Source organism: Silurus aristotelis, assembly GCF_946808225.1.
Source record: "Silurus aristotelis genome assembly, chromosome: 18".
Taxonomy (NCBI): domain Eukaryota; kingdom Metazoa; phylum Chordata; class Actinopteri; order Siluriformes; family Siluridae; genus Silurus; species Silurus aristotelis.
The window spans coordinates 21,229,263-21,246,195 of NC_139591.1; the positions used below are offsets into that span (position 1 = coordinate 21,229,263).

At 39.0% G+C, this 16,933-nt stretch overlaps 1 protein-coding gene across 1 annotated transcript in view; it reads left to right on the forward strand.

The window, feature by feature from the left end:
• Positions 1-9,553, forward strand: part of gnaz (guanine nucleotide binding protein (G protein), alpha z polypeptide) — a 52,559-nt gene extending 43,006 nt beyond the window's left edge. Inside the window, exon 3 of the mRNA XM_083568816.1 lies at positions 8,325-9,553. Coding sequence (XP_083424942.1) covers positions 8,325-8,669 — 345 coding nt within the window. The 3' untranslated portion in view covers positions 8,670-9,553. The remainder of the gene's footprint in view (positions 1-8,324) is intronic.
• Positions 9,554-16,933: the final 7,380 nt, after the last annotated feature.

A 16,933-nucleotide genomic window follows, 5' to 3' on the forward strand; every position in this document is an offset into this window, starting at 1 on the left:
TTCCTATGTAATGCACTGCATAGAGTCTACCAGAGTCACGTGATAAAATAAACGAACGCCTCGGAGGACTAATGAGGTGATCTACTCAATTTTATTTCCTGTACATAACCTATGAAGATTTAACAGTAGACGAACAGTAGAAAATGAACGAATCACTCTTTGAGATGACTCGTTCTTCTGAGTCACTTTACAAGACTTGTTATAAACGAACGAATCGTTCATGATAACCCTTTCGCGATAACCGACTGCAGAAAGAAACGTTTCATGTTAGAAATGTATGAAGTTTTAACAACTTGAAAAATGTTGTTCGTTATAAAGATTAACATTTCAGCGGTTTTCAGGGTGGATTCTACTTCTTCTCCATTCGGCTTCTCCCATTAGGGGGCGCCACAGCGGATCGTTCGTCTCCATAACCCCCTGTCTTCTACATCTGCCTCTTTCACACCAACTACCTGCATGTCTTCCCTCACCACATCCATAAACCTCCTCCTTGGTCTTCCTCTTTTCCTCCTTCCTGGTGGCTCCATCCTCATCATTCTTCTACTGATATACCCCATGTCCCTCCTCTGCACATGTCCAAACCATCTCAATCTCACCTCCCTCACCTTGTTTTCAAAACGTCCTACGTGCGCTGTCGCTCTAATAAACTCATTTTTAATCCTGTCCATCGTCGTCACTCCCAACGAAAACCTCAACATCTTCAGCTCTGCTACCTCCAGCTCCACCTCCTGTCTTTTAGACAAACGTTGGATTATTTCCTGTAAACCCTTTACAGAACAGCGTCTGGTTTGCATGTAAATTGGGTTTAGAAGCTGATATTCATTTCTTTCCTATTTCTCAAAATAGCCTCTTACTTGTTTGAATGAATGGATGAATGCACGCTCATACTCCGAAGGTTTAATAATAGAATGTAAGCGTTAATTAAAGTCAGGACTCAAGAGTGTCGACATTGTGTTTAACCAGCGGCACAATTATCACGCCGTGTTAGCGCTGTTCCCCTGCTGACTTGCACTTTTGTCTAAATTTCACATTAAACTTTGGGTAAAAAAAATCATTTCTTTTTGTAGACAAATCAATGCTCATAACAGTAGATGGATAACTGACAGGAATTATGTAGCCTGTAACGGTACACAGGCTGCCATGCAAACAAAGATCTCTAAAACCAATTTATTCAATTACAGCAGAAGCGTTTGCTGGAAAATCATCTACTCTACATACAGAAACCCCCCAGTCTTGTGCTGATAAAATGACTTGTCAGTACTGATATTCTGATATCTGTCTGATAAGTTGATAAACCAGTGTACTGCAGGAATCCGTGTTCTGCATCTGGAGATTTCTGTAGTGTCTACAACCCAAAACACACAACACCTTTCATTCACTTCCTGCAGTCGATTCCGTGTCAGATTGTGGAGTTCTCTTCAACAGGGTTGGAGCTCTAACGCAGGAGATCTTCCACTCCAGACCATGTAAAGCATGAAGTGAGTCTTCAACCGGAGGTCAGCGGCGGTACTGAAGGGGGCCTGCTAATAAAATTATATTTAAAATAAAATATATGATATTACAATTATAATATTATATTGTAATATAATATAAAAGATATTTAGTTAAAAATGTTACAATTATAATATTAAATATATATTTTATATTATATTAAGTTTTTCTTTTTTAATCAAAGCTAAAATTCATGTACATTTAAAATTGTCCACCTGATAGTAAAATTAAATATTAAGTTTTTGAAAAATTAAAGCTGAAGATCATGTGAATGTAAAATTGTCCACCTGATAGTAAAACTAAAATGAATTTTTTTTTAATTAAAGCTGAATTTCATGTACATTTTAAATTGTCCATCTGACAGTAAAATTAAATATTGAGTTTTTAAAAAATTAAGGCTGAAGATCATGTGAATGTAAAGTTGTATACCTGACAGTAAAATTAAATATTAAGATTTTTTAAAAATTAAAGCTGAATTTCATGTACATTTTAAATTGTCCACCTGACAGTAAAATTAAATATTAAGTTTTTAAAATTAAACCTGAAGATCATGTGAATGTAAAATTGTCCATCTGACAGTAAAAGGAAAATGTACGAAACTGCAAATCTGTTAAAATAAAAGACGACTGTGAACAACTTGATCAATTGTGGTTTGAATTGCAAAAGTTGCATAAATCTTTTTGAAAGATTTGAAAATATATAAAAAAAAAATATACAGACAAAGATGCATGTACTTAACATAATATAACTAACGTAATATGATTGGTTTCTATTCATTGCAGTGGTTATGTTTGACACATTTTGTATTGGGGTGGGTGGGGGGGGGGTCCCTGAACCATGTCTCTATCACTTAAGGGATCCTTGACCTAAAAAAGTCCCCTGATGTAAAACATTTGGTCATGGAAATGGCTGTGTGCACAGGGGCATTGCATCATGCTAAAACAGGTTTGGGTCTCTTAGGAACTCTTATACAATTGAGTGCCTCTAAGTTTGTGGTACCAGTTTGAGGAAGGACCACATTCGGCTGTCAAAATACTTTTGTTTATACAGTTTACATGAATACAATGTTATATGCATAGAGCAATGCTAATATACAGGACCTTTTGTTCTAAGAAATGTGTCTATTACTCTGTATTAATGTTTCCTGTTGCTACCTGACACTTCTTACATAATCGTCAAAGCACACGAGTGTTACATTTGAAAAAAAAAAACTGTCTGGTGAGATTAGCATTAGCATGTCTTTAGCTGTAAATCCGATTGTAAAAGGCACTTTGTAGCTCTCATGAGACACAAATCAGGAGTACAATGAACAGGAAGTTGTCACCGTTATGGTATACCAGGAATGTAAAAATGAATTTGTGTTATATTTAAGCGTGTTCCAGCACAAACCTGTTCCTGAGTAAAACACCCCTGGGACGTCGCTGTTGTGCTGCAGCTGCATAATGATTCACGTTCGGCTCCGAAGCGCTAAAATGCTTCATAGTTGGAGTATGGGGTTTTATTTTTCCAGTACTTTCTTTTTTTTCGCAGATGTTATTGGCATCTGGAAATTCTGTGTCACTGTTATTGTGGACATGAACTTGCATGATAATCGCACATGTGCAGGTGACTAATTGAATTAGATAAGGCCCTGAGCAGGGCGCAGAGAAACACAGGTTAATATCCGGACTGGAGATACAGCGGCGGTGTTGAAATCCAAACGAATCGGCCGACAAATTGGCCTCGTTAGACACGCTGTCTTTTTTTTTCTTTCTGCGTTTTTTTTTTTTTTTTTTTTTTTTTTTCATGTTGTTTTTGGGACTTTGCACTTACATGGAGGAAAAAAATACGGACTTTTTCACAATATTTGAATGGAAAGCAGTTATATAACATTATGAGAGCTCAGTGCGTTCGCCATCTTCCTGTGTTTTTTAACTACTTTGGTCGGTGTTAATCTGTACACCATTCCCACGGCCAGTTTTCTCACTAAGCCAAGATAAATCTTGACACTGAGTTTGGCAGCGTCATTACAAAGAACTCATGACTCTGTAATCAGGGTTTGAAATGAACCTTTTCTATTCAGATCGGCCGTTCGGGGCTTCTAGTTGCCAAATAACCCCAAACAAAAAATAAATAAATAATCCAGATTACCAAAGTCGCTTTGTACAGTATGTAGACCATTTTATCGGCCATATATTCATGTAAGGAAGTGACGTCGTCATTCGAAATTAAGACTAGTACTGATTGCAGCAGTGATAAGAAGTGGATGATTAGCAACTAGCAATTAAGCGATCTTTTATCTCTGATATTATTATTACTTTATTCATTTGTATTCCTATATGTCCACTAATTAAGTATGTAGAATCTAAATTTGAGTTTGCATTGTGGCTCCGTCATTGTTCGCATATGTAAATGGCGAGCATTTTGATAAGTTTGTAGTGAAAAATCCATTTAAATTTTTTATTTCTTAATGTTCCGTGGGCTGTTTACTTCCTTGAAATGGTCTATATTGATATATGACAATACAGAAATCCCCTGTTTTACCGCGGTTCGAATCTGGCGCCCCCCCTGGTTTATCGTGGAATTGCATTTGCCACATAACTAATCTGTTTGGCTGATTTTCCCGGTCTCTTGCGGAGAGCACCATAGACCAAGAAACTTATAGGGAATTGTTTTTATGTTGAAAAAATTAAAGGTATTAATAAACATATAATGATTAATTATAATATGAAGTAAAATGTTAATACAGTACTGTACTGTATACATTAAATACTTTACAATGTACTCACTATAAATGTGATAGTTTTTTTTTACACAAAATTCAGTTTGTTTGAAGTGGGTGGGAGGATGATTTATGGCTTCAACGATGTGGCGTCCGTTTATTGCGGTTTATCGCGGGGGGTTTTGGAATGTAACCACCGCGATAAACGGGGGATTACTGTACATTTATTATAAAAGCTGTATTTCATATTATCCAACAATGAAAGTCATTCGGTATATCCTTCCTCTTTCATCCTCATCCTTGTTTGTATTTAATATACCGTGACTCACGAGTCTGGGATTTGTGCCAAAGCTGCAAACGTTTGAGAGGAACTTTCCTAGCAGAGTGAATGTCATTTACGAAACATAAGTAACCCAAATAAATGGCTTATGATTGGATAGCGTTACCATTTTTTTCATTCCAAACATCGCCTGTAACAAATGGTGAGAACAACACATCCGTTTTATTTTACATTATTTATTTTACATTCAGTGTTGGACAGTAAGGAAGTAAATGTAATTCCTTACTGTACTTGTGTCCCTTTTTCACGTATATGTAGGATCTTCTCATCACCAATATACAGTTCAGCATCAGTTTACGATGCTGATGCCAGCGAGAGGGTTGAGTGGATGAAGATTCAGTTTTATGCATGTTTTAAAAAGACAGTAGGGAAAACCATGTGTGTTCCTCTGTGCTGTTTAAAAAAGCAAATGCCACTGCATCAGGGGCAGAGAAATGTTTGTAAAATAAAGGATGTTTCTTTGACATTGCCCCAGATACTGAGCGCTTAAACTATAACTTTTTGTTAGGGTGTATTTACCAGAGCTAAAGTTAAGAATTTTTTTAATCTGACTCAGACGTCACAGAACGGATAACAATCAGCTAAAATAATCCTCAGGAAGCAGGTTAGTTACAAGAAAGTAACTTGCAATATTCTCTCTATGAACGTTAATAATGCTTAATAAAATTGTAAGAGATTGTTGTAAACTGTACCGTGGTTGTAGATTTCTTTAATCTACCAAAGACCCAGAACAAGACTAAGGGTTTGGCAGTTGGGTCTCTGTTGCCAGGCGCACACAGACCCACGTTCTCTCGCTAATTGTAGCTAGCAGAAAAACAAAAACAGTCTGTAGCGTGACATTCCTCGATATTCAAAACGTCCTACAAACACAAATTTTCCCCTCCTTAACACGATAAGTTTCTCATCTTGCTGTAATGTCCGCTTGACTCGTTTCAACATTTTTCCTGAGGCGGTTTGAAGTTGTCGCGCTAATCGCGTCATCGGGTTCGGCGCTCCTGTTTGTTTTTCCGGTTTCACGGTTGTCGAAGACCGAAAGGGTCTGATATCTTCTGACACTGGCAGAATTTCATCAGAAGAAAAAAATGATCACTTTTACTTGGCTGTCGGTGAACAAATGATCAAAGACGATAGATTTTAGCCTAGGATTAGAGGAATCTTTTTAAAATGTGTTCAAACCGTGGCCAAAATCGCACAATGTGCACCAGGCTTTAATATTAAACAATACTGAGACTCAGACTCAGACTGATTGACTAAGATTCTTGGCCTCAATACTTAAAAGACAAAAGACCTTTCCCAAGACCAAAAACATTTATGGGTTCTCGAAGGGTTTACATTCTTAAGTCTAAGCAGTAAGACCCAGACCAAGACTGAGCAATGATACACAGACAAAAGCTGCATCTACACTAATCCGTATAAATGTGAAAATGACGTTTTTGTCCAAAAAAGCTTCCAAAATTTGCTCATCCACACTGAAACGTCGCATCAACGACTAAAAATATGCTTTCAAAAGCCGACATTTTTACAATCCCCACTGCGGCATAAAAACAACGTTTTCAAATCTATCCACTTTGAAGAGCATTTTCAAAAAGCTACATTTTCCTGGATGGAAGGCCAAAACCGAGCGAAAAACATGTGTGGTAAAACGAAAATGTGGACATGGACAAAAAAATCAAGGTTAATTAGACTGTAGAACAAAACCAACACCGATCTTCTAAATGCTATGCATCTTAATGATGATCCTAAAAACCAAGACTTGACTGAAAAATTAATAATGCGACCCAGACTGGATGTCTTGTATCATCTATGAAAATCATATCCTCATGTTATTTCACTAGGTATCGCTGGGGTGCAGTCGGGTTGGAGAAAGATAGTACAATATGAAAGAAAACGGTCAATGGATTTTGAGTAGCAAAGGTTTAATGAACGTACCAAGACCAAGAGTAGCAAATTTCCAGACCATAAGCCCAGACATAAGTAATGAGCACAAGACTATTGGTAATTAACCATTGAAGAGTTCTAAACCTAGCCTTAGACTTCATGTAATGAACCCCAGACTAGGACTTTTATCAGTAAAAACCCTGACTATAAACCTAGAATTGAGTAATAAGACCAAGAATTTGTAACTATTAGACCCAGACTAGTGACACAGCCCTGAGTAATGATCTGCAGTCCAAGATTTTGAGCAGTAAACATCAGATCAGAAACGAATGTAATAAAGCCAGTCATCCAAGACCAAGACTAATAAGCTTCCAGACCAGATCTCCGCTCCTGAGTAATGAACCCCAGAAACAGGCTCTGAGTAATGAGCCCCAAGCCTAGACCGAAGCTCTGAGTAATTAGCCCCAGATGACGACTTTTTGTGTAGACGGGCCGAGACCGAGTCTTTTAGTAATGAGCCCCAGACAAAGACTTTGAGTAGTGAGGTCCAGACTAGGACATTGCATAATGAGCTACAAACCTAGACCATGGCTCTACAGGCAAAGGATCTAAAACGTGGATCAAGGAGAGCATTTTATATCTCGGAGTTGCCACCTGTACCGTGTTGGCTAATTGCGAAGTACATCTCATTGTTTTTGACCATCTGCTGCTTTCAGTCATCCTTCAGTCAAACGTGTGATTCGAATGTGTCACGATTGTAAGACACCCCGCCCTCATGATGACTTATGTAATCTCCACACTCTTGCAGTGTGATAATAAGATTCAGCTTGAGTTTCTTTCACAAAGCTTTCCTCCTGTGATTAATAAACATAACCCGTTTTTTTTTTTTTTACGAGCACAAATGTCGAAATCAATATCGCGATTTATTCTCAAATAAGCTGCGTATGACATTGTGGTGATGTGATTTCTGCTTCTGGGATGTAATTGGTGTAAGAATCAGAGCAAAACTTTAACTAACGAGTCTTAGATTTCCAGGGCTTTCAAACTAAAATGTCCCTTAGTTATTAATAGAGGTCAAGGCACTGATAGCTGGATCTATCGGCTATCGGCAAAAATCCATACCGATAGTTTTTCCGGCTTTCGGATCAAGATTACGAGAGCGGCCTCTAGAGGCAAATCACTGACTACACAAGCTGTTTGTTTTTACACGCGAGACTGCGTGCTGCACAGAGAGCGCTATATTATATATATATATATATATATATATATATATATATATATATATATATATATATATATATATATATTATTTATTAATGATATAATTATATTTATTAAGGAATATAATCATATTTACATCCTTTAGCACTTTTTCATGATTAAGTACTTTTTTTGTAATAAGCTTTAGTACTATTTAACATGGAGGGTTTCTTTTTTATCCAGTATTCAGTTTCGGTAAAATTCGCTATCAGACGACCTCTAATTATTAACAAACCAGTGATCAATGACTACAGATTTTAGGTTTGTTTAAATTTGTTTCATTCGACCAAATCATGGTCAAAATTGGACAGGCTTAAGTCTTTGTTTGTAAGGACAAGAAAAAACAAATCGAGAGTCTATCTGTGGTACCTCAAAACTTGTAGAGTGCACAGCTCAGCGTAGTTGTAGCACTTTCTCAGGTTTACCCCACTTGATAATTAAGTTAACTGATTAAGTCAAATCGTGAATATTGAATGAGTTTAAACGCTTCAGCGCGGCCCAGTGGATCTTGTAGCAGACCGGTATTATGAGTAATGCAGGAAGCCGAGTAGAGCTCAGGGAATGGTCGGAATTTTCTCCGATCGATTTTCTATCTTTGCGTTCCTGTGTGTTGCCGCTTCCTGATCTTCTTCCTTGTCTCTCCGCCTCCCACAGAGTCGCATGGCAGAGAGCTTGCGTCTGTTCGACTCCATCTGCAATAACAACTGGTTCACCAACACCTCGCTCATCCTCTTCCTCAACAAGAAGGACCTGCTGGCTGAGAAGATCAAGCGCATCCCGTTGACCGTCTGCTTCGCCGACTACAAGGGCCAGAACACCTACGAGGAGGCGGCCGTGTACGTGCAGCGCCAGTTCGAGGACCTGAACCGCAACAAAGAGACAAAGGAGATCTACTCGCACTTCACCTGCGCCACCGACACCAGCAACATCCAGTTCGTGTTCGACGCCGTCACGGACGTGATTATCCAGAATAATCTTAAGTACATCGGCCTGTGCTAGGACCAGGGAATGGGGTCGGGTGGTTTGCTGAGGGGAGACATACTGTACGTCTGGTCCCTCTCACTCGATTGCTTGTTATAGTGCCATGGGATCATGATGAGGAATGAAGACAGGACCGGTGCTGCCACCTTGCTCAAGATTTCAACCATGAGTTAATGGTTAACAATTTTGCAACCTTGGTATTAATGTGTTTGCACTGAATTCATGAACATACACACTCACACACACAAACACCTTTTTTGTTGTTGTTGTTGTTTTCTCACAGAAATCTTGGAATCAATTCTCAAGTCCCTGTTTAACATGAAAACCTGTTAGACCGACCACACCATCAGTTTTTTTCTGGTTTACCAAACATCTAAGATCGAGCAAGTCCTTGACATCCTCACTGTCTGAACTCTTCTGTTTCTGTTTCATTCTGTTCTGTTCTGTTCTTTTCATTTCCACAAATCGTTTCACGTGACTTTAAAACAAGGTTTTTAACAAGTCTTTTAATATATTTTTTTTTAATGACCATTTTAGAGTACACACAAGTGAGATGACAAGACCTGTGAAGTGATCAGTCACAAAAATTCCTCGTTCCTTCCCAAAGTGAAAACTGCCAACGTACAGTTCCTGAACGAACGCAGCTTTTTACACTCGTCCCCCTGTCGGAACAATGACGCTTTTTGGGTTCCTTTTTGTATTTATTTTTTTCCCCTACTCTTTTTTGTCTGCATTAGGTTGTACTTCAAGTCCAGTTTGAGAGCCAAAAAATTATAATTATTTTAACGTTCCCAGGAAATGTTATGTCCAAATTGAGTATTAAAGATCATTCCACTTTCCAAAAGAGACATAAACAGTGCTGATTTAAATGTAAATAAATCGCAGACCCACCCAAAAAAAAACATTTTAATTTTTACTTTAAAAACATGGAAAAAAAAAAACATGGAAAAAAAACTTCGAAATATGCATGATTTTGTTACTTTGTAATTTTGATAAATTATAATTTGAATTGTTTATTATATTTTTGATTTTACAAATATAATATAATCCCGTATACGGTGCCTATGAAAAGTGTGGAAACACCAAGAATCTTGTGGGGTTTTTTTTTCTTTTTTGAGAGACACATGTTTCTTTTTGTTCTATGCAACAAACCAGAGTTTCTTTGCCCAATCAAATCCATAAATGTCCAAATGTTCCACTTTATTCTCACTGAAAATTCCTCCCTTAGCATGAAGTACAGCTTTAGACGCTCTCGGCATCCGGACAGTCCGTTTCTCCAAACGTTCAGCTGAAATACTTCGCCTCTTGTAAAACCCGCCAAAGATCTTCTTCACTAGTTGGAGATTTCTTCACGATCCAGTTCATCCCAGAGCAGTTCAATAGGATTTGGGTGTGGTGACTGAGCAGGTAATTCCATGATAGAAATCACTCCAGACGACTCTCTAAATAACACTTACAGAACTCCGACGTACAATTCGCCTCATCGTCTTGTCGTATGGTGAAGTTGGTTCCAATGAGCCCAGATGGAATTGCAGGGTGTTGAAGTACGGAATGGGAGCCATGTTGGCCATGAGGCAGTCTGCTAACATCATCTCTCCTGTTCTCCTTCTCACACAAGTTCTTCTGTTAGAGACAGAAATGGACTTTGAAAACCACAGAACTTTCTTCCAGTCATTCACTGTTCCCTTTTGTTTAGTTTTTTTGCCTTTTTCTTATTTGTTTGTTTCATTGAAACAAATTGGAACATGTACGTGTCTCAAAAACCCTAAAAGACTCTGTTTCCAGACTTTTGATAGACACTGTATATACATATAAAATCAAAAACACTGTGTACACTTGTACAGCAATTTTTTTTCCAGAGGTATTTATTGAAAAGAGGACTATAACCAGAGACGGTATGTTGTATCCAACCTCGGATCCAGTACCGTAAATATTAGTACGTGAAAAGCTGTTGATTGCAACAAAAGTCAAAAAAAAAAAAAAAATCAATGCACACAAAAATGAAAAACAAATCGAAAACCAAAAAAAAGGATTTAAAAAAATATATATGAGCAACAACAAAAGAAAATAGAGAGAGTCTTATATAAGCAAATCTTCCTCTTTGTTCTGCCATCGTTTTGAGTGGACGTTGTTTTTTTCCGTATGGCGTGTAAATAGTATGTGAGGTGCATTGTTTGTGAGAAAAAAACAAAACAATTTCTGGCGTGACAGGCAAGAATAAAAAAGGACCACGCCCTCTTTTTTCTTCTCCTTCATTTCTTCATCCTTCTCCTCTTCAGCTATGATGATGTGCAACCATCCCGTGCTAAGGGCTTCAGGCTTGACTTTAAACGATGTCCACTGAAAAATACAAACAGACAAATATTTAAAACAAAGTATAAAAGAACAACAATAAATAAATAATAAGAATAATAAAAAAAAAAGATTATGCAAAATGTCTATTGTGCAGTGTTTATTATAATTTTTTTTAAATAGGCCATTTTCGGATGCAGTGATCGCGGATTTCAGGTAACAACGTCACACGAATCAAACATCTGTAGCTGTATGTTGGGATTTTAAATATTTTTTAAGGATTATTTATTAAGCTTGAAGTAAAAAAAAATATCTAATGAGCAGTGCAGTTGTTCTTATATAAAATATAGTCGATTAACTGAGATATGCTGAATGTTTTCTGAAAAGTTTATCATCCAAAATCAGATTTCTGTGAATTTTTGCCTCAAACCACATCCAGTTCTTGAGCGATTTTACACACGTGTGCTGACGTGGTTAAGGTCAAAGTTGCTTTCATCTCTAAACATCTAGAAGAAGCAAATGTTTACTTTTAATGTACATTGAAACCATTCTGCCCCATAAAGCCCACTGCCAAAGTTTAACTTTAGAATTATACTAATAAATCAGAAGCTACGAGATGGTATCAAAAAGTTTCGAGACTAATGGTGTAACTGGTGATGTTCTGACCACGTGCATTACCACGTCTGCGATTTCATCACGGAGCCAAGAGCAAACGTGCAAATCTGCCACAAAGACGTTTGATATGACATAAGATTGACATACGGCATTGCAAGAGATCAGGAGGACCTTCATCGAAATGTCGAAACCATTCAGAAACTTGTGCATAATGATCATCGGAGAACAATCCACATGATGTCACTGCTGCACCCACCCAATTCGCCTCCTTGAAGAACTTGACAACGTTGCGGAGATCCAGCGCGAATCGGAGAAAGGTGCTTGATACGCTTCGAAAAGAAAACCAGGACACTGGAGAACGCTGGGGGCGCTGTATTGATTTGCGAGGGGACTATTTTAGAAGGTAATGGTGTGTAAACATAGGTAAATAAAGTACCTTCTTGTAAACAGAGCAAGTCTTCAAACTTTTTGATTTCACCTCGTATACTACTGATAATATCATCTTACTGGGCTTTTTAGACCCAACCATGAACTGGGTTTAGCGTCCTAACTTTGACATGTACCAATAACCAGACTGTAAAGACTCCAATCTGTAGGTACGTCGACTCTGTACGTCTTGACACCAAACAGGAGCAATTTTACCTGATTTGGAATCAGGAGGACATTAGGCAGACGTACATTTTCAAGATTCCTTTGTGCTTTTTGAACATCCCATTCCACATTCAGTCCACATTTGCTGTTAGAATAACCTTCACTCTCCTGGGAAGATGTTCTACTAGATTTTAGAGTGTGTTTGTGGAGATTTGTGGTCATTCAGCCACAAGGGTGTTAGTAAAGTCAGGTAGGAATGAAGGTGAGGGTGAGGGGGCCTGGGATGCAGTCAGCATTCATATTCATCAGTTCAATAAGGTTGGAGCTCTATAGCAGGAGATCTTCCACTCCAACCCATGTAAAGCATATCTTCATGAAAATGGCTCTGTGCACAGGGGTATTTGGAATAGGTTCAAGTCTCCAAGTTCAGGTGAACGTTATGCTCCCGCATACAAATACATTCGATACAATTGTGTACCTTCAACTTTGCGGTAAAAGTTTGTGAAGAACCACATATGGCGGAAAAGTCAGGTGTCCGAATACTTTCGCTCATAAAGTGTATGTATGTGAGTGCTGTAGCTACCTACTGTAGCTAGACCATTACAACCTGCAAAAAAACACCACACATTCGATCATGAAAATGAAAAGAAAAAAAATCTCATAACATAAAAATGATCGTTTGACTTGATTGGCTCGTTATTATCGTTCCATATCGCATAAATCCGAAATTCTTTATTGCTGAATAAAATGTCAACTTTATCTTTCTGGAAAACTCTGGTTAGAGTGTGTATATCTATAAATTAATGTGCAGTGGTGGACACAAACCATGCATTTGAGTAAAAATAGAGACACATTGGGTTACATGTGACTCCAGTTAAAGTAAAAATGCTCTTTCACTTGAGTAAAAGTAAAAAGAATTTTGTCTTCAAATGTACTTAAGTATTCAAAGTGCTATGATTTATTATAACTATAATGTTCCTATGATCATTTTTCTCACAAGACTCTTTACTTAATCACCTCAGTTTATGTAAAAAGACTCGAATGTGACTCTCAGCCCACTGATCTATTAATGGAATATATAAATATAACTCAAACACTGATTGATTTCTATTACAATTTTTACGATTTGAGTTCGAGTCTGGAGATTCTTCATCATTTATTCCTTTCTAAATGTTCTGGTTGCTGTTGAACTGATGCTGAACTGTATGTTGGTGATGAGTAGATTCCGCCAAGCGCCAATCAACGGTTTAAAACAGAGCGTCGTACTTGAGCACAGTAACGAATTACATTTCCTTGGTTACTGTCCACCGCCGGTGTGTTTATTCCTGCCTCACTTTTAATCCTTTTGAAATGTACAAAAATCCAAATTTTGCCCAGAAATTTGTTCATATGAGAGCAGGCGTGCTCGTTCTCAGGGTTTTAAAAGGTTATTCTGCTAGCTCTGGTTCTTTTTTGCGTAAGTCTGTCTTAGATTATTCTTGGAAGCCTCCACCCATCTGCTGTTATTCCAATAACACACACAAACACACACTCATTCTCAGTTTCTCTCTGCAAGCGCTCTACTCAGGACACCCTCCAAACCCGACAGCCGCGGCAACGACGGCAAACAATCAGCGCAATAATTAAGTGTGCGATTAGATTCTTGTGAGATTGATTCGACGTCCACGGGGAGTTTGGACGTGAGTAAAAAAAAAAATTTTGATAGAAAGGGGTTTTTCATTAGGACAAGGAGACATTCGGGACGGTCACACATTCCAATGCCAAATTAGCATCCAAACCTTGGCCGACCTCTGTCGCTGTTTACAGAAAAGCCTCATTGTTTGCACTCGAGGAGGAAAAAGGAGGCAATGTGTTGTGAAACTGCCTGCCGAGTCACTCTGAATGAGAGAAATGTCTGTCCACCTCTCACTCCGTACAAACAACACTGGCCTTTCAGAGTCAGGGACAAATTATGTCTTTAGAAATATTCAAGCCGTAAAGAAATTATAGATGAACGGCTATTATGGATCATTAGCTTCAAATGATGTACTTGGTCTATGTTTGTGTGAGTAGAACGTTCCTGGTGGGGAGATGACGCAAGTTGGCGTGAGAGGCATCATTAAAATCCATAAAAATAAAAAAGAACACTAACACTTCTTTCTGGCATTGGCAGATCCATCTTTTTATCCCTCCATCTCCTTTAGTTTGTTCCTCTTGGCAAGCCTGTAATGGCCTGTTCAGAATCCCACAGCAAACTCATGTTTTACAGCTCAAATTCCAACTTCCATGAAGGTCAACGACAAAACACGGTCACCGCGTTGCATTTTGATGTGACCTAAACCGAACAAATGAGGTACATAAAAATGTGGCCATCTTGGACTTCATTTTTGAAAGCAAATATTCCTCGCACTATTCAGTTGGACCCTCTAATGTTTGGTCTTGGCGTTGATATATATATATAAATATAGATTATATATATATATATATATATATTTCTGTGTGCCTTTTGAACATCGATGGCATTCCACATTTAGTCCCCAAACCAGAACTTTCAATGTCACAGGTTCAGAAATGGATGCAGAACTAATTGGCTCGCGTGATGAAGTTTCTTGTGAACGAAGGCGTAAAAAACTCGTGGATATCGACAGAAGACTTCAAGCACAGTACCGTGATGAGACACTCGTTTGGTGTAAACATTTCAGAGATGGCCACACGTCCATCAGAGACGATCTCAGTCGTGGTGCATCAGATTCATCCCTGGCTTAATAACCTATAATCATAGAGCAGAATCTATGGGTTTTAAAACGCTCTCTGTGTAATGCTTTCAGAAGGAGTGTTGATTTAATAATCGAGCCTTGAAGACTACATGAATTGAGTACCACTGGTTATTAAGATCTGCCCCAGTATCATTATACTCCCTAGAGATTCTGTGAGTCACAGTAAATAGAACATTTTTCCCCCCATCATATCCAAGAAGCGTCGTCAGTTTAACAGTGCAGTGGGAAATTGGTAAATGCAGTTCCGCCCACCTTCTGTTATTTCTCCCAGCGTTAAGGTGACCTGCTGTGCGCTGAAACACAGCTCAAATCTCATAAAGGAGAAAGAGGACAGCTGTTTACAGTGACAATAAAAATAAATGAATTAAAATGCCAGGCAGGGCTGAGCAACTCGGCGGCCTTGTGACTGTCATGAGCAGTGATAAAGGAGAGACAACAAAAACAGGCAGAGGAGAAATTATTCTCTCTCTCTCTCTCTCTCTCTCTCTCTCTCTCTCTCTCTCTCTCTCTCTCTCTCTCTCTCTCTCTTTCTCTCTCACACACACACACACACACACACACACACACACACACACACACACACACACTTATTTCACATTCAAAATGAAGACCTTCCAATGACATAATTATTAATATATTATTATTTAGAGGTTGATTGTGCAATGTGAACTGGTATTATAAAAAGAAAAGAGTTTTTGAGGAGCCACAACTCTTTCACTGGGATTTACATGCACAGAAGCCACGCCTCCTTCACTGGGATTTACATGTGCAGAGGCCCGACCCTCCTTTATTGGGACTTACATGCACAGAAGCCACGCCTCCTTCACTGGGACTTACATGCACAGAGGCCACGCCTCCGTTACTAGGACTTACATGCACAGAAGCCACGCCTCCTTCACTGGGACTTACATGCACAGAGGCCATGCCTTACATGAACAGAAGCCACGCCTCCTTCACTGGGATTTAAATGCACAGAAGCCATGCCTTACATGAACAGAAGCCATGCCTCCTTCACTGGGATTTACATGTGCAGAGGCCACGCCTCCTTTATTGGAGTAACATGCACAGAAGCTATGTCTCCTTCACTGGGATTTACATGCACAGAGGCCATGCCTCCTTCACTAGGACTTACATGCACAGAAGCCACGCCTCCTTCACTAGGACTTACATGCACAGAAGCCACACCTCCTTCACTGGGATTTATATGCACAGAGGCCATGCCTCCTTCACTGAAACTCATAGCTGACATGCACAGCGGCCACACCTCCTCCACTGGGGCTGACATGCACAGAGGCCACACCTCCTTCCCTTGAAACGACATAGAGAAGCCACGCCTCCTTCACATGGTGTCTAAGACATTCCTGAGCAGGTTTAATTCTCAGTGTTGAGCAGGTATAAATAAGCCATTTCTTACCAAGCAGCAAAATCATTCAGGATTAAAAGGATTTGTTCAGCTTTTGTACAGTTTGCAAGTTTTACACCTTACACCTTCTGTTTAAACGCCATCAGCTCGAAAGAACTGCCCAGAGGAGGCTTCCCGATATCACAAACACCTAAACTACTAATAATCTCACCGATGGTAGAAAAGACTGAGTGGCTTTGTTTAAGTCTGATTACACACGGAAATGGTGTATGATTTTACACCTGGTTCTGGAATCCAAATCAGCATGTTGCTGTTTGTGCAGGTTTCATGAGGGTATGAGCTTCTGGCACACGAGGCAGAGGTTAACAGAGGCCAGTGACTGAACGAATGTGCCTCAGAGTGGGATTATAATTATTCAGCAGGCCACAGACTTTTAGAGGTCCAGCGTAGGAGAACAAGCATGTGGCAGGATCGATCTGATAGTGTAGGAAATGCAATCCCAGCCATCCAATGTGGTTATTTAATGCACATCTGCCTTAAGTGCTCATTAGAAAAAATGCTGAAGATGGAGCCACCAGGTAGGAGGAAAAGAGGAAGGCCAAGGAGGAGGTTCATGGATGTGGTGAGGGAAGACATGCAGGTAGTTGGTGTAAAAGAGGCAGATA